Here is an 18186-nt window from a genome sequence, read left to right on the forward strand (position 1 = left end):
TTTTAATTTAATGAACTGAATATGTCTGCTCAACAAACACATGCATTAAGTCGTATTAATAAGTAATAAAGAGATCAGATGATGGAAAAAATTCACCACCTTTTTGTAAATAGTTTAAAAACCACCCATTTTTTTAATTAACTTCTTAAACCACCTTATTTCTCCGATTAATCTATTTTACTGAGTTGCGAATGAAAAAATTCTTAATTTTTCTTATTTGATTTTTTTCTTAAAAAAGAAATTTTGATACACGAGGAAGTTATCAATAATTGAACTCTATTTTTTAGGAAGAAAACTTACCCATTCGTCTATTTGCATAAAAAAGAAAAGAAAAATAAAATCTTTTTGGTTCCACAAGTTTTAGGAATAGGTGTGTTTGATTGCAACCCTTAACTTGATCAATTCAGTCCTCAATAGTGAGAAATGGGTTTAAAAGGTTCTACTACATTAATTGAGAAATAAGTTTTTCTCTTTTTTCTTTTTTCTTTTTTTTTTAGTAAAAATTGAGAAATAAGTTGATAATTATACATAATACATATCCACGTAAAGGTTGAAAATGAAGAAAAATTTCCAAAATCACCGCGAAGAGCCCAATGTACCCTTGTCAAGCAGTGGGCTGGGCTTAGCCGGACGGTGGACGGCCCAACTGTAAGCATTCCGGCAGCGGCCGAATCTCCGATCTCTTTACCTCTCTCTTTCTTCCACTTTTGCAGAGAAAATATTTGTTTTGTAACCTGGAATCCATTCCATTGTACCCATCGTTTGGTTTTTGTTAAACGGAACAATCGATTGATCTTGAAGCAAGCAAGTGATCAATCAATGGAATCATCATCATCTTCTCACCTCGGTTCCCTTCCCGAAGATGTTTCAGAAAATCAAGGACAACCCCAGGAGAATCAGAAATCGGTCTTCGCCTCCAAGCCCGATCGCCCTCCGACTATGTAAGTTCTCAAATTTACCACTGCCTCCTTCTTCCCTCTCCCACGTTGCCGCACTATGTTTTCAGAATATGTACATGGACTCTCCAACCTTTCATTTCTGCTGAATTGCTTAGAACTGGATCGAGAAATCTGTTAACGTATGGAAAAAAAAATGGCTTCATTTTCTTGATTGAAGTTCCTTAGTTCGAATTCTTTTAACTCCTTGAAGCCCAATGCACTATTTGCTTTCCTTTCTCTCCGAGGAGGATCATGGGAAGTGTATTCGTTCTGGAGAGTAAATATTGTGATTAGAATCATTCTTGGTTGGATACGTGGTAAATGCATGGAGCATCTTTTGATAGATTCATAGAAAGAAGTTTCTGGTGATATATTGGAAACAAATTGCAGACTGAAACAGCAGGTTTTTTGACAAAAAAAGAAGAAAAAAAAATCATTGAAATGAATTTGCTAGAAAGAAGCTGATATGTTAATGTTGGTTTCTTCTTTACTTCCTATATCATGCTCCTTCCTTTCAATATAAGATCTTAGTTATTAATGGGGTGTAGAAGTTTAAAAAGAAAAAAGCTCTTTTCATCTTTGATCTGTTTACCTTCTATTGTGGAGAACAAGATTTCTTCTTGCTTTATTTTTTCTCGATGAAAGTTTGGTTTTGATAAAAAAAAAAAGTTCCTTCTATTATAAGGTTTCTTGTAATCTTTTTTATTGTTATTTTATTTGAATTCATGAAGATCATGTTGGGCTAGGACCTTTTTTATATTTAAAGATGATATATATTTTTATTATGGCGTTTGGATTGATTTTGAGTTTAGTTCTTACAGAAATTCTTCACAGAAGTACTTGCCCCTAGATTGGCTTGGATATTTTGACCAAGAGGATGATATTTCCATTCCTGACTCAAACGAGGTTAGTATTAATTTACTCAAGAGTTCTTGATTGGACCATTCTCTTTGGATGACCTCCCCCCCCCCTCAAAAAGGGAAAAAAAAAAAAGAGTAAAAAGAAAAGAGAAGAACGCATACACTCAGACAAACACAAAGACTTGCATACCAGTATATATGCGAAGATAGATGTGAACTTTCAAGGAATTGTTCTTTTTTGCCTAATATGCACCATCCTTTTAGGTCTTTCATGTCTACATGGCTGGAAAAGAAGGGCCAGTTGTATTTTGTCTGCATGGAGGAGGCTATTCTGGGTGTGTGAATATTTATCTCTTACTCCTATAATTTTCTTTTCCTTATAAATTGTCTGAGCTTTGTATACATGGACACCCGTATTCTTAGGTGCCAGAGGCTCACAACTTTGACTTAATCTAACTGCTACTTCTCGAAGAGGTGGTTAGCTAACAACTGTTCATTACATAATGGAGTTATGATTGACAGCTTATTTACTAGATCTTCCAAGTTCCAAATGAAGCAACAACACCATCTAAGAAAAAAGTGTCTTCACTTTATGGATTGCTAGATCTACATGTTAATTTTATTTTAGCCATTAAATGATGTTGGTAGTTTTAACTTGAGACTTAAAGTTAAGATCCAAGTTCCTAGGTACATTTGAGAGTGATTTCAACCGTTTGATTTAACCATGACAAAAATTGCTTACATTAAATGTTTATGTTTGGTGAGAAGCATTTCTGAATAAAGTTAAAAGCACTTAGGTTTCTGGCATATGATTACTTCAGTCATTCTTTTAAGTGGGTATCCTAAGTTGTATCCTGATTTTACCAAGTCTAGCTTTCTGTGTTTCGATGTTTCCATATTTCCAGTAATATGCATCTTGTATTTATTGTACCAGTAACTTATGTCGGTATTTAATTTATTTTTCCTTTTGTTTTGAGTATTCCTTTACACATTTCTGGCCATTACGTTTGTAATATAATTCTCACTTACCTGGCTAATTGTCAAAAATTATTTCACTAGGCTTTCTTTTGCTCTATCAGCTGGTATAATAAAGGAAAAGGCTAGAGTAGTTGCAATGGACTTCAGAGGACATGGGAAATCATCTTCTGAGAATGATCTTGACTTATCAATTAAGGTACTGATATGCTAATTCAATGATTGTTCAGCCATTTTTATTTCGTAAGTTCTCTACTGTGCTGGGAACTTATTTGCCATTTACGAGGTTCTTTTTATTAAATTTGCAGACTATGTGCAATGATGTTTTGGCAGTTATAAAGACCATGTTTGGAGATTCACCTCCCGCAATTATCCTTGTTGGTCACAGGTACTGTATCTTTTAGTTAGTTAGCGTTAGCTATTAGCTAGTTTTGTCCCTAAAGAAAAGTATAATTAAGTAAGAAACAAAAAATTTATGTCTTGAATGAAAAGTGTACTTAAAGACCCAAAAGGCTAATAGGTTTTATGAAACTGCCCCATCTTGGATTTTTGGAAACGGAATACTGTTACAAAATAAGTCTGAGAGCTAGCATAGGATGAAGCATGGAAATATGGATTGAATCTAGCACCTCGATCATATACCAAGATTTACTTTCATAAAACTCTGTCTGCTTCATAGCCCAATCTCCCAAAGGTTGAAGAGAGAGTATTACGGGAACGTAAAACCATAAGAAGTGTTCTAAACAATCTGCTAATGTATTGTGAAGAGCTCATTTAGTATCAACTTCTTTGAAGAGAGAGTTCCAAAATTTGCCTATAGGGTAAATGAATAAACAGATTAGGTCAGGTCCTAGGCTAAACTCAAGGGATGTTCCGACATAATATTTTCAAAAGCACATAGTGCAGAGCTTGCTCCTGATGTTCCAAACAATGTCTAAGGAAAGGTATAAGGTTTGCCACAGTTTCCTCAGTATGGCTTGACCAAGGAGTTGCAAAGATTTGGTAGAGGAGTGTATTTCCCACTCTCCCTTATGGGATAAGGGTAGCAGACTTTGGTTTACTTCTCTTTGTGCTATTTTATGGGGGCTTCAGAGCAACAATAACAGAATCTTTTAGAGGGTTTTAAAGATCTGTAAGGGATGTGGTCCTTGTTAGATTTCAAACTTGTCTTTAGGTGCCTGTACATTAAGATTTCTGTAATTTTCCCTTAGACCTTAGTTTGCTTGACTAGAGCCCTTGTTGCGGTTAGTTGGGCTCCTCTTAGTTTTTAGTTTAGTTTAGTTTTTGTTTTGTATTCTCCATGTACTGTCATTTCTTTCTCAATGAAATCTTTTAGAGGGTTTTAAAGATCTGTAAGGGATGTGGTCCTTGTTAGATTTCAAACTTGTCTTTAGGTGCCTGTACATTAAGATTTCTGTAATTTGACTAGAGCCCTTGTTGCGGTTAGTTGGGCTCCTCTTAGTTTTTAGTTTAGTTTAGTTTTTGTTTTGTATTCTCCATGTACTCTGTCATTTCTTTCTCAATGAAAACGTGACTTCTTACCAAAAAAGAAAAAAAAAAAAAAGAAGAGGAAAGGTTTGTTGAATGGGAGTGCTACTTGGGTGGGTAGAACTAAGGTGGATCCTTACAGTACATCTACTGTTTCTTTTGAAAAACTAAAAGACTAGATATCATCCTTAAATTCTATTTATAGTAAAATTGTGCCAATTCTGCTCCCAATTTAATAAAATTTATATGCTCATTGGAATGATTTCAAAAAGTATGGGAGGTTCAGTTGCTGTACATGTTGCTGCCAAGAAAGCATTGCCTAGCCTAGCTGGTTTGGTAGTTGTGGACGTTGTGGAGGTATGTTATACTGTTATGTTGGTATTTCCAGAATCACGAATTATGAATCATACTTTTTAAAGCAATTATCAGGTTTCCTACAACTTTTTGAATTCAGGGAACTGCCATGGCTTCATTGATTCATATGCAAAAAATCTTATCCAACAGGATGCAACATTTTCCTAGCATTGAGAAAGCGGTACACTATTATCCTTGGTCTAGAACTATATACGTGTCTTTTTACTTTTCTCCAAGGTGGCACTTATTTCTTAGCTTTATTTTAGTCCCTGGGACATTTGTCTTTTTACACGTTCTCTGCCATCTGACAAAACAAATATGTTTTTAGTTTTATGTTTTTGGAATTTAGGCTTATTTTCTTCTAAATTTCATAATATTTTTCTCACGTTTCTTAAGAAAAACTTGAATTCTTAGTCAAATCCACCTCCCCTCCCACAAAATATATATATATATATATATATATTCAGTTTGTTTTTGAAAACATTAGTGCAAAGTGGATAAGAAAACAAAGAAACTTATAGGTGGAAGTAGTGTTTATAACTAAGCTAAATTTTCAAAAACCAAGACCAAATACACAAATGCTTACCAAAGAGGGTGTAAATAAATTGTGGGTAGAAATCTTAAGTATTACATTTCCAATCAAAAGAGTCGTAAAATAACTATAGCAGGTTATGATTCAAGTGTTGACGAGTTATCTTCTATTTGACATATATTGTATTAGCAAAAAGTGTTTTAAATTGATAAAAAACGTTTTCTTCTTTTTTGAAAAGAACTGATGAAAAAAATGTCTCTAGAACATAAATGTACTTCCATCTGCCTCTGGAATACATTATATTTAGAGACTAATGTATATTATGCTTTTAGTTGCATAAATCATAATTTAAATAGTGGCACTTCACCATCAGTCTCTATAGTTGGATGTTTTGTTTCTAGAAATTGGTGTTTTGTTACTTGGTGAATGTTCACTGATAAGGGTTCAGGGCTATTAGTTTATTACTCACCGTAGGAAAAGAAATAGTATAGACGTTTTTTCCCCTATCTCTATGGCTTTGGATCTTTACTGGTTTCGTTTGTCTTCTGGATTTGTTTATCTACATCTAGTTATCTGATATTATTTATTAAATTTTTTATGCAACTAATTATTTAATATCACCACCACCAGTAGGAGATTTCATATTAAATAAATGTCTTTCTCATCTGACAGAGCCTTTGGATTGTAGGTGAAATATCATATATTGATCTGCCATATTCTTCTATTAAAATGATGTCTTCTCCTGGTTAGCCTATTGTAGTATAGTTTGACTCTGTTAACCAATTATACTTCATGAATCTGTAGATTGAATGGAGTGTAAAAGGAGGTTCGTTGAGGAATATTAACTCTGCCCGTGTATCAATTCCATCTACACTTACATACGATGATTCAAAGAAATGGTAGGTTACTTGTATTCAATTATATTGTTCATCCAGCAGTATACTAAAAGCTTGTTCATATTTACCTTCTTGATTAGCCAATTTCACCAACTGCTCGGATTTTATTTCTGTATCCATTAAACATCTGAATTTGTGGTGCAGCTATACTTACCGAGCAAAACTGGAAGAAACGGAACAGTATTGGAAGAGCTGGTATGAAAAATGAATATCTATGATTTTAATCAGTCCTTTTATTGTTATGCATGATTTAATCAGTCCTTATGTTCTTATGTATGATTTGCAGTTGCGAACCCCTTCCTCTTTCCCTTTTCGTTTTCTCTTCTATTGGAATCCAAAATTAGAGTATTTAGGGGAGAGAGGATGCAGAAAGCCCCCCACTTGGCAAGAATAAGAGAAATAGTATATAATTGAAAATTTTTAAGTTGCTGCCCAAGAAGATGCATATAAGCTTTCCTATTCTCATGCAAATAAATTTCTCTGGTTGAAAGCGTGCAGCAATCTTTCTTTAGTTTCATGATCAGTATCATCTTATTATAAAAAAATTAGAAAAAGTGATTGTATTATCTGAAATAATGATGAACTAGAGAATTTGTCCAATGAAAATCACTAAATTAGAAAGCGTTCTCCTTTTTGTTCAGGCATGGAGTTAGGAGGTGGGGAGGATGGGGAGTGCATAAATGATAAATCCAAGTTAATGATGGTTGAACATACTTCTACTTCAGATTATTATTGTTTTAACTCTTTTCTCTGATGACTTGCAATTTAGTGGTCACATTCATAGGACTTCCTTTTGGTTTTTGTGTCCTCTTGATTCATTCTATTTAGTAAATTGGACAATAATCTTGCAGGTATGAGGGGCTTTCAGAAAAGTTTCTTTCATGTCCTGTTCCAAAGCTTTTGCTTCTAGCAGGAACTGACAGATTGGACAGGTTAGTAAACATGTTCTGTAAACCGTCAAGTTCTATTATAGTACTCACCCATCATGTATTGTACTTGTAAATTTTGGTTTGATATTGAAGTTGATTTGTTTGGAATAATAACATGTTCTACACTCGAGCAGTTTCCAAATATTTGAATTCGATTGAATTATCAATTCAAATTTTATATATTCGTGCATAAATTTTATATCTTTTGCATGAAATAGGATATTTAAATTATTTTCTACTTTTGGATATATTAGAGAATATGCTTAGCATCATCCTAACCTTTCTTACAAATGGAGCACAATTTTGAGTTGAGAGAGTAAGAGATTTCTTCTTAAGCAATCTATTGTATCGGTGAGATAGTGATCAAATGAAGAGTTATAACTTTTTGGGAGCCTTCTAATGTGTTTTACAAAAATAAGCGAGGAGGACTAGTTCACCTTGACCCAAGCAAGGGAAAAAGTGTTTCATGGTAAACCGTCAACTGCTATCCCACTTCCAAAGTTTCTTGTCTTTTGAGCTACAAAGCTTCCTATCATCAAAAAGTCTCTTGAGGTTCTATTTCTTCAACTTCATTGAATGGTCTGTTGAATAGCTAGCAGGCTCCAATTGTTGAAGTGAGGGCTGAATAGCTCATCTAGTTTAATGTTAACGAAAGTCTTGCCCTTGTCAACAAAACAGAAATAACTTTGTTTAGTTTTCTTTTTCTTTCTATATCCAAATACGTATTGATGATGAGGCGTATCTAATAAACATATACAAAGAGGGAATAAGTTGTAGAGGGAACTATATGGAATCAGGGTGAGGATGGAGCAGAGGAAGTTGCATGCTTGAACCTTTACCCATTTGATCAATGATTTCATTAATGTCCAGTTGCATAATGTCTTTTACTTGTGCACCTCTGAAATAATGTACTTCGAACAGTAGGACAGATTATAATGTGAAATGAATATATTGATGTAAGTTGCTTGTGCTGAATTCCTGTGGTAGTTCTTGGAGATCTTTCTACTCTAGGCCTTCATTTTCAAGATATTTTTATTAATAGAACTTTGAACATTCAAGTACCATGAATTGACCTAGTGGTTATAAAGGGCCATGTAAAAAATAAAGGATTTAGGGGAAAGGAATGAGTTCAAGTCATGGTGGTCACCTACCCAAGATTTTATATCTTAGGAGTTACCTTGGCAACCAAAAGTAGTAGGGTCAAGTGATTATTCCGTGAGAATAGGCTCAGGCACTCGAGGCTATAAAAAAAATGTGATCATTCATTTTTCACTTGCGTCTTTTTTGTTTTAATTACTTTTTTATTTGAGATAATAAAGTACCTTAAATTTTTAAGTAGATATTCTAAAGAAGTGTACTATGTTTTATGACAGAACACTAACAATTGGTCAAATGCAAGGGAAGTTTCAGATGGTGGTCGTCAGACATACTGGCCATGCTATTCAGGTTTAACTTCGTCTCAAAATGACAAATTTCGTCTTCCATCCCGTTGTTGCTACTATGTTTTGTGAGCTGAAGTTATTGTTTAAACTGTACAGGAAGATACACCGGAGGAGTTTTCAAATCTGATACTAAATTTTATTTCTCGCAACCGGATAGGTCCACATGGGGTTGAGGTCAGTATCAAATTCCCTTCTTGTTACTGAGAGATGTTTAGATCTTCTAAATTCCTTAAGAAAAGGGTTAGATGAAGGAAAAAGTGGAGACTTCATTTATGCGTAATCTTTTCTTGTTATGTTCTACCCTCTCATGATGTAAAACGTTATGTTGCAGATACCGGGACTTCGCAAACCACAACAGTAACAACCTTCAAATGAACACGGGAGAAAGAGATCATTTGCAGTTTTTTTTTTTTCAGGTTTGATCTCGCAGAATAATTGCTTTCTAAAGGATTGTTTGCGAAGCCAGGATAAACAAAAATGAAAAATCAAATTTCTTTATTTATTTTACAATGCAGCATAGAAACTGATCCAGATGATGAGTAAACATGTTCTAAACATAGCGGTTGCTTCGGAGTAAAGCTAGTTGTGAGCAAACAGACCAGACTCGCAAGAACCGTTGTCAATTGAAGCGATTGAAATTGCTTTTCTCAGCTTGTGTGAACGATGATGATCTGATAAGTGTTCTTATGAAGTCGGATGGATTCTGTGATGCCCCAACCAAGGACTGTAAATGAGATCCAATCAGAGTATGCATAACAATTTATCTGGCTATTAATAATTGCTGAAGCCACTGCTTTAGATGACTATAATTATACTTAGGCGGCATATCTGTTTATATAGCTAGAAAATTAGTTGTGGTTATCATATTGGAGGAAAAGCTTTTCTTGTGTAGAATAGCTTTAACCGTAATCAAAATGTTTTCCTTTTCTTGAAATCGATGGTTCAAGTTTTCATATCCATGTAGATTAAATAAAAGTTTATTTCTTTTTGATGAAAATAAAATTTACATATTATTAACCATCAATTTAAAATGCAGCTATATATTTGCGAGCCGACGAGAGTATATGGCTCAATTAACATAAAGTATGAATTATAAACCAAGAGGTCAGATTTTCGATTCTCCTGCTTTATATTTTTTAACTCAAAAAAGAAAAAAAATAAAAATAAAAATTCATCCATGCAACAACCTTTAATTTTAATTAAGGAGGAGCTCCCTTCCCTATCATTCTCTTCCTTCTTCCTCATTCATTTCTTTTGTCTGTTGTTATTATATTATTGTTTTGTAGCCTTTTCCCCCTCTATTAATATAATGTATATATCACTTGTGCCCACCCCCTAGCCAGAGATCGATACTACTTTTACCATCTCCTTTCTCTTCCTCTTCTTCATTCGTTTTCTTGATACTTGAAATCTGATTTAATACTTCTCTCTTTAAAATAAACTACTAGTGCCCTTTTCCCTCTCTTCTGCTGCCATTGAAATAAAGCAATACGGAGATTGAAAGAAACAAAGAGACCCAGATGCCAAAAAAACCCACATAAGAACAAGAGTTCATGGTAATTTTTATATCTTTGTGCCCTCATTTTTAAGGAACGAGAGTTTGGAGATTTATTTTTTTTTCCCAGTTTATACTCCTAGTGTATAGATTTATACTCAACACAATCTAATGTATCTGATTCTAAATACATATATGTACGTACATGCACGCATGCACCCACACAATATGTGTGTATATATGTATGTGCACCACCATTTTCTTCCTTTCGTTTACGTCACAAAGAAGAGAATTACAAGACAAGGCAAATGAGTAGCAAAAGTTTACCTCGATAGAGAATCAAATGGTCAGAGGAGTTTCAATCATTCTCTCACCATTTTTCTTGGTATTGCACTATGAGCAATATATATTTAAGATGCACCAACTTTTATGCATTTCACTCCTATCCCATAAAACAATATTAAAAAAAAGAAGTATAATAATCTCTCACATGACAAATTATGATTGGATAATTCAGTGGGATACACAAAAATACACACACTTAAAGTGTTTTTCTTGTGCTATTGAAGCAGGAGATCCACGTGCATTTTCGCAAAGAAATTATCCCTATCGTTAGTTGAATTAAAATTTAAATGAAGTATCAATTTTAGCTCACTAAACTAGGATGGTAACTATCTCCTTCTCTCTCCCCTTTGTCTAGCAACCTTCCCACTCTCCTTGCCACCACCATTTATTAATAAATGAGGCAACAAGAAGAATAACCATATCTAAGCATTCCCATTTGAAAATAGCTAATCCTGGTAAATAGTTAAATGCATTTTTCAATAGAATATCTAAACTTCACTGTGACAAAAGATAACTTCTACAAGATACATTTTAAACCACCTAAAAAAGCTATGAAAAATGCTTTTATTAGATAAGAGAGATGGAAGTTGTATTCAACAAAAGTAACAACTAAGAAAAACAATTAAAACTTAATTTAAACTTGTTTCCATTTTTGTAAACACAAAACTTTAGTTAAATGCTAATCATGAATCGCATTATAAAATCGCCAAATTATAATACCGAAATTGCACAGATAAGATAATAATACCGATTAAATAACTTAGGATTATTAGTAATACATATTGGAAACTACACCTAAATAAGTAGAACTGATTAAACGATATACTATGATAATTAAGTAGCATATATGGGAAAAGATACCTAATAATTAGTATATATTGAAAATTTTAAATTTGTTTATAAAAGTTTAGGGTAAGTAGTGTATATTGGAAAATACACCTTGTAATGTAGTATTATTGGAAAATATAAGGAAAAATGTAAACATTTACAGATAAAAAACCAAGAAATGATAAAACTTGACAACTACGAAAAATATTTAATTAAAACTTAATTTAAACTTGTTTCCAACTTCTTTTAAAAAATAAAAATCTAGTTTAAGTACGAATCATACATTATATAATCGGTAATTAAAACACTAAAAAATTTCATTGGTAAGATACTAACCCGGATTGAGGAGTTGGGGTGTGTTGTCAGAGAGGGGTGTCTTCTGTGTGGGGAAGGTGTGGAGTCGTGGGATCATTTATTTTTTGAGTGTGGGTTTAGGAGAGAGGTTTGGTCTAGTGTGTTGTGTCAGTTGGGTTCGACGCATCGGGTGACTGGTTGGGATGTAGAGTTGAGTTGGTTGTGCCGTGTGGGGTCGGGTAAGGGGGTGTGTAGTAAGTTGTTCCATGTTTTCTGGTGTGCGTCCATATACTACACTGGTAGGAGCGTAATCGGTGGCTACATGGAGGTCGACCGAGGTCGGTGTTCACTCTAGTTCACCTTATGGTCTCTACGGTTCGTGCTTGTGCTACTTTCTGGCGGGTTGACCTTCTTGGTCTTATCTAGTGTGTGTACGGTTGTTTTTTTCTTTTGAACTCCACGTTGTTCTCTGCTTTGCTGTAGCCACTAGTTGGTGGGGTTTTCTCTGCCTTTCTTCCTGGTGGTTTGCGAGTTTGCGTCTATGTGTTGATTTTGTTCTAGTCTTATCCTCTTGGTATTGTTGTGGTTTTGTTGCCCTGTCTTTGCTTATGCTTTGTTGCTTTGATGCCTTGATCCCGAGTTGTGGGATCCTCTTTGTTGTTGTATAATAATATCACCTATTCTAAAAAAAAAACAGATACTAACCCTAACTTACATAGAATTAGTATATAATGAGAATTATACCTAGATAAGTAGAACTACTTAAAATGATATCTTATGATAATTAGTAGATATTAGAAAATATACGTTGATAAAGTAATATATATTGTGAAATACACCTAGATATAAAGTAGTATATATTGAAAAATATAAAAAAGGTAAATTTTAAAAATTTTAAAAAAATAGTCTCTTATTTTGAAACTAAAGGAAGTGTGATAACTGACCTATTTACGTCATTTATTAGCTTAAATTTTAGCTAGTTTTGTACAAATAGATGAGCTTTCACGTGTTATTTAGTTAAATTTAAGGTATTTGAGCAATTAGAGCACAATAGAAGAATTCACAGATAAATTAGAGCTTTTCAAGCATTAGAGTGCATTGAATAAGCAATCTCCAAGAAGAAGAAGATGAGACAAAGAAACGTTGGAGCTAAAAAGAAAAAAAAAAGAAAAAAAAGCATCGCAGCGCTACGACAATTCCAGCAAAAAGTGGTAGTCTCTCTTCAATTTTTAGCCAAAAATCTTATCTTTTATCCTCTAATTCAAATAGACAAATTAATTTAAATGTGATTAGGATTTCTAAAATGTTTGAGGAATTTAGACAATTCAAAGAGAAAATAGTCATTGTTCAAGTTCTACCCAATTTCAAAAGTAAGAAAGATATTCTTTATGAAATCGTGTTTCAAGGAACAAGTGTCACATGTATCTTTAAGAATTTTTCTTCATTTATTTTATCTTTTCTAGTAGATTTTTCATAGATTTTATGGATTTTGAGTTTTATAGTGATGAGTAGTAAAACTTTATAATTTGATAAAACATTGTCTTTTGTTTTGGATGCTATTTTATATTGCAACACTTACATTTTTGCATTCTATCTTTAATGCTTTTAATGCTTATACCAAGTATGAAATGATTTGTAATTTAAGTTGGAGTTTGGAAATGGAAATTATTAAATAATCTTTAGGTTGCATAACCAATAACCAATAAAGTAGCTAATACAGAAGTGAGGTTATTTTATTAGAAGTTGTTGAGATTTCCTTCATAAGGAGACCTAATTCTTGAATAAAAGTGGGAACGGTCTATTCGTAGTGACAACAAGATAGATTGAGGATACACCTAGAAGTAATCAAAGAGAATAATTTCTTAATGCATTATTAATTTATAAAAAATATACCAAAATGTTGATTCTAGAAATTAATAAGAGTTTAATTGAGTTCGAAGAGGATGTTGATAGTTTAGAAAATTCTATGTTGTTGTACGTTCTTAAAATCTAGTTAATTTAAATGATATCGAATGCATGAGATATGTCTTTTAACTTTTTCCTTTGAATTGAATATGATCTCTACATAATTTGGAGGAGTAGTAATTTAAATATAATTCATGTTCAAGGTCTAATTATTTAGATAAAATGAGGTAGAAATAGTCATGATATTCAACTAAATTAATAGCCCAATCCCAAGAACAATAATCAAACTCAATCACTATATTAAAGCTTGACATTGTACACTTGTGGTTTTGTATGGTGTAAAAACCACACGATAAAGTGGTATCACTATTTTTTCATAAACATCAAAGAAGATGCTAATGAAATGACATGTTTGAGAGATTCTAAAATGATTAAAATCACTTTTGTTATTTTCAAAATCATTTCGAAAAAATTTTAATGATTCAAAATCAATTTTAATATTATGAAATCCACATTTAAAAATGTAAAATTAAACATTGATAAATTAGTTTTAAGTGATTAATATAATATGGATGATTTTGAATATGATAAAAATGATTTTAGCAATTCTAAAATCACTTGCAAACATATACTTAAAAATTGTTTCAAATAATAGTTTAATGTCAAAATAACTTTTGACAATTTTCAAACACAAAAATTGGTCTTAGTTCGAACATAACGCAATTGGTTAATATATAAATTCTTGATCAAGAGGTCAAGTATTCGAATTCATCTCTCTACTTCTATATATTGTTGAAATCTAATTAAAAAAAAATTAAAATAAAACAAACAACTGAAATGTGGGTTTTATTTTGGGTGTGAAATTGGAATTTGGACTTTGGGGTTTTCATATTCAACATAAATGAATTTCCCAATTCAAAACTTGCATTTACATGCTCTTTTTCTTTTTAAATATAATTGGTAAATGCAAAGTCAAAGGTTTGACATTTTCTAAATGCTCCCTATACTTAGTCTCACAGCACATGGTGTGGGAGTACTTCAAAATTTTTAATGGAAACCTCCTAAAACTACCCTTTCACCAAATATTAATATTTTTACTCTAACTCATTTTTATTTATAACAAAAAAAAAATTGTAATTTAAAATTATGGTTGCTTTTATTAGGTATACTAATTAACCAATAAGATTGACCATAGTCAAATTAATGATTAATCATTTTGATTAGTAAATTTCACTCTTAATCTTTTAAAATGTCTAAAAAAAATTTATTCTGAAAAATTTTGACAGATAAAAAAAATATCAAATTATTTATAGAAATAGAAAAAAATACTGATAGACACTAATTGACTTCTATCAACCAAGATTAAAATTTTACTATTTTATGTAAATAGTTTTCCTTATTATTCTATTTTTGAAAATTTTCCTTACATTCTTCTGGAAAAAAAAATTAAAATTTGTTAATTAGTATAAGCAGGTCATTAAACTATTGTTGAATTAAATTGTTTATACATATATAAACACATACTTACATATATACATGTGGGCAAGTAACATAGTACTTGAGTTACTTGTTCATATCCAAATATGTTAATGAAAATAATAATATAACAACACATCTACATTTTTATTCATAAAATTGATAAATTTCTTAGATTTATATCTGCTTGAAATTATAATTAATAACACATTTTATAATTTTAAAAGATTATGGACTAGAGACTAACAATTACTTAATAAATTAGAAATCATTCAATATATTTAGCCATGAAATTTAATTGTAGCTTAACTGATGAGGACACAAATATAAGTTCAAAACAAAAATTAAAGGTTCAATGCTTCATAACCTATGAATGGTTAGATTTTTTTTTTTAAGTACCATATTGTATATGTCAATTAGGCTTCACTTTAATATATTCTCTGCAATGACACCTCTCTCTCTCTCTCTATATATATATATATATATAGGAAAAATACCTTTTAGCCCTCAAATTTTAGGTTTAGTTTCTATTTAGTTCTTAAGTTTCAAAATATTACACATTTAGTCATTAAGTTTTTAGTTTGGTTTCAATTTAATCTTTAGGTTTTAAATGTTACAATTTTACCCTTGACATTTTGACATTTGAGTTTTACTCGAATTTGGTCCCTATGTTTCAAAATTTACTCTCTTACCTTTTTGATTATTCACTAAATACTCATTTTTCGTCTTTAGTGTTAATTTATGTTAATAAATTAAAAATAATTATGATTAATTAAGTTTCACTATTTTTTTTTATTAGTTTTGAAATTAAAATTAAAATTTAACATCATAATTATTTTTAATTAATTAATAAAAATTGACGTTAATTATTGAAAGTAAGTATTTAATGAAAAAATTAAGGTTAAAAATGTAAAATCTTGAAGTCTAGAGATCATATTGAAATAAAATTCAAATCTCAAAGGGTAAAATTATAACATTTTGAAATTTAGGTACTAAATTGAAACAAAACTCAAAATTTAATGACCAAACGTGTAACATTTTAAAATCTAGGAACTAAATAGAAACTAAACCTAAAATCTAATAATAAAAAAATAGTTTTCCCAATATTTAAACAATAATAAAAATTTGATGAAGAAAGAAAGAAAGAGATGGGAAGGTAGCTTCGGTTATTCTAAAAGTCTTAATGATTTTGGCCCACTTTCAAGGTTGGGCGGCTGATACAGTTACACCAATTCAACCCTTTTTCCCTCCACACCTACTCTAACAGTATCCCCCCTCTTTACAACCCAAACACACAAAACATACAATACCTCAATTTTCCCAAACCAAAATCATTACTAAATTCATTATCCCAATCCGCTAAAAGAAAAATCAAACCTTCGAGTTCTGAGTCGATCAGTCGGATTCGTGGAGTTTCGTCAATGAAAACATGATTGAACTGAGTTCGCCATTAGTACTCTGCAATCTTCAAGACCAAACCTATTCTAACATTACAAAAATTGTACATATCCTAATCGAGAGTCAAAAGATAGCTATTCCTTATAAATAGTCATACCAACAACCTCAAGTAGTGGTAAGAATTGTTTTTTTGTGTGTTTACCTAAACTAAATATTTCTTGTACGTTAGGCATCGGTGTGTACTCGATTCGGTACTACACTCGTGCAAGAACTCTTTTGTAGGTCAACTACAACAACAGGTTTAAACTAGAGGAGATTTCTACACCAACACACTCATCATACAAACCTAAAATCTTTCCATAACATATTTAATTAAATAAACCCACTTTAATTTATGTTCAACTATATTTTATATAGTTAAATATGAAGCTTAAAGTTAATTCGAATATACTAAACTAATTAAGATTTTATAATCTTGACTAAAGGTTAGAAGTTTGGATTCTAATCCATGCTTATTATTGAACCCAAGAAAGATATAAAAGTTTAATCTCGACATTTAAAGTCGTATAATAATGTCATTTTTCATCTTACTCTATCGTAACAGTCAAAATAATTAAAATGAATCCCTACTAACAAATTGAATTTGTAGAATAATTACTCAAAATTCTATTTCTAGGTTGAGATAAATGAAAGAATACAACTATACATGTAGACAACTTTTGTCTCTCTTTTGTAGAGAGCGAATTCCAACACAAACTAGAGATGATATTAACAATAATCTTTAATAATAAATGCACACTTTCTTTCTCTATTATTTAACATATTGAGAAATTTAAACGTCATATATAAAAAAAAATATTTGGATATATTTTGAGTCACACTCATCATTGATACAACATATGTAGGATGGGTCATTGGGGGAAAGGAATAATACATATATATTTAAAGTGGAAAAAAAGGAGTTAATTAATTAATTAGAAGAAGGAATTAGTACTAATAATAAGAATTAATTAAGTTAACAGTAATTAGAGTGAAGAATAATCCCAAATAGAATGATGGTGCATGTTATAATATTCTTCGTCCAAATCATGAGGCTGTAAAGAAAGCGCCTCCGCCGCCATCTGCATCCACATGGTCGGAGAATCCAACGGCGACTCATTAATGGCCTGAATCTGGCTAGGGGACAGCCCCACCCGAACCGGCGCCGGCGGTTCGGGCGGTTTGGTGTTGGCGAACTGCAATGCAGCCATGTGGGCAGCGGCCTGAATGTGGTCAGGGGAGGAGCTGGCCGGGCGGGGGAAGGACTCGGCCAGCTCGGGGAAGTTGAGGCGGGCCTCGGGGCCACGGAGATGGAGTGCGGCGACGTCGTAAGCGGCGGCGGCCATTTCCGGGAGGTGGTAGCTACCGAGCCAAATTCGGGTTTTTTTGCCCGGTTCGCGGATTTCGGAGACCCATTTTCCCCATTTACGCTTACGAACACCTCTGTAATTGGGTTCTTGTTCCATGAGAATGAATGAATGAATTTGAATGGATGAGAGTTGAAAATAAAGAAGAAAAAAAGAGAGAGTAGGGGTTTTGAGAGTGTGATGGGAAGTTGTGAAGTGTTGAGTTAAATAGAGAGTTGGAAATATATGTATGAAGGAATAATTGAGTGAGGTTTCGAGGTAGGTGCTTTTTTGAAGTGGGAAGATGCTGTCAATTGGAAGGAACCAAGACCACGTTTTTATATTATTACTATTTATTTTTATTTTTAATTTATTTTCTTGCATGAGTCAATTGATGACACGTGTCTTACTAATATATATATATATATATATATTTGGAAAGAAAAAGGATAAATCTTTTAGAAAATTTTCATATAGATGTATGGGAATTATTATCTCTATATATATGTGTGATTGATTGTATTTATGCTTGGAAAGGTTTCTATTTTGGGTTTTTTTTTTGAATGTGTGTTGGATAGTTGAGTTGATAAAAAAAAAAAAAAATTAATTAACATAATATGGATTAAATTAGAGAAAATAATATTCA

The 18186-nt window shown here is 32.0% G+C and overlaps 2 protein-coding genes across 7 annotated transcripts; one reads left to right on the forward strand and one right to left on the reverse strand.

Annotated features, from left to right (window-relative positions):
• Window positions 1-561: 561 nt before the first annotated feature.
• LOC120080244 (protein phosphatase methylesterase 1) lies at window positions 562-10174 on the forward strand. 6 transcript variants are annotated; one of them, XM_039034849.1, is made up of 15 exons: window positions 562-941; window positions 1751-1844; window positions 2063-2133; window positions 2858-2972; window positions 3082-3161; window positions 4534-4618; window positions 4716-4796; window positions 5952-6046; window positions 6188-6238; window positions 6895-6975; window positions 8346-8418; window positions 8511-8588; window positions 8746-8830; window positions 8930-9160; window positions 9451-10174. In XM_039034849.1, the coding sequence occupies exons 1-13, from the start codon at window positions 820-822 to the stop codon at window positions 8773-8775; spliced, it is 1056 nt and encodes a 351-aa protein (XP_038890777.1). In that variant the 5' UTR covers window positions 562-819; the 3' UTR covers window positions 8776-8830; window positions 8930-9160; window positions 9451-10174. The 6 variants fall into 6 exon arrangements, with proteins under 6 accessions (XP_038890777.1, XP_038890776.1, XP_038890778.1 ...); XM_039034848.1 differs by lacking the exon at window positions 9451-10174 and having other exon boundaries at window positions 8930-9369; XM_039034850.1 differs by lacking the exon at window positions 9451-10174 and having other exon boundaries at window positions 8746-8827; window positions 8925-9369.
• Window positions 10175-17023: 6849 nt separating this feature from the next.
• On the reverse strand, window positions 17024-17831 carry LOC120080363 (ethylene-responsive transcription factor ERF022). The gene has a single exon (XM_039035006.1). The coding sequence runs from the start codon at window positions 17658-17660 to the stop codon at window positions 17181-17183; it is 480 nt and encodes a 159-aa protein (XP_038890934.1). The 5' UTR covers window positions 17661-17831; the 3' UTR covers window positions 17024-17180.
• Between the last annotated feature and the right edge of the window lie 355 nt (window positions 17832-18186).

This window comes from Benincasa hispida, chromosome 6 (genome assembly GCF_009727055.1).
Source record: "Benincasa hispida cultivar B227 chromosome 6, ASM972705v1, whole genome shotgun sequence".
Taxonomy (NCBI): domain Eukaryota; kingdom Viridiplantae; phylum Streptophyta; class Magnoliopsida; order Cucurbitales; family Cucurbitaceae; genus Benincasa; species Benincasa hispida.

Bases quoted from the DNA above. Each gene is read 5' to 3' on its own strand.
- LOC120080244 (XM_039034849.1), top strand. From the start codon at position 820: ATGGAATCATCATCATCTTCTCACCTCGGTTCCCTTCCCGAAGATGTT. The intron at 4,797-5,951 runs GTACACTATTAT...ATGAATCTGTAG, and splicing joins TTCCTAGCATTGAGAAAGCG to ATTGAATGGAGTGTAAAAGG. The intron at 8,589-8,745 runs GTCAGTATCAAA...GTTATGTTGCAG, and splicing joins TAGGTCCACATGGGGTTGAG to ATACCGGGACTTCGCAAACC.
- LOC120080363 (XM_039035006.1), bottom strand. From the start codon at position 17,660: ATGGAACAAGAACCCAATTACAGAGGTGTTCGTAAGCGTAAATGGGGA.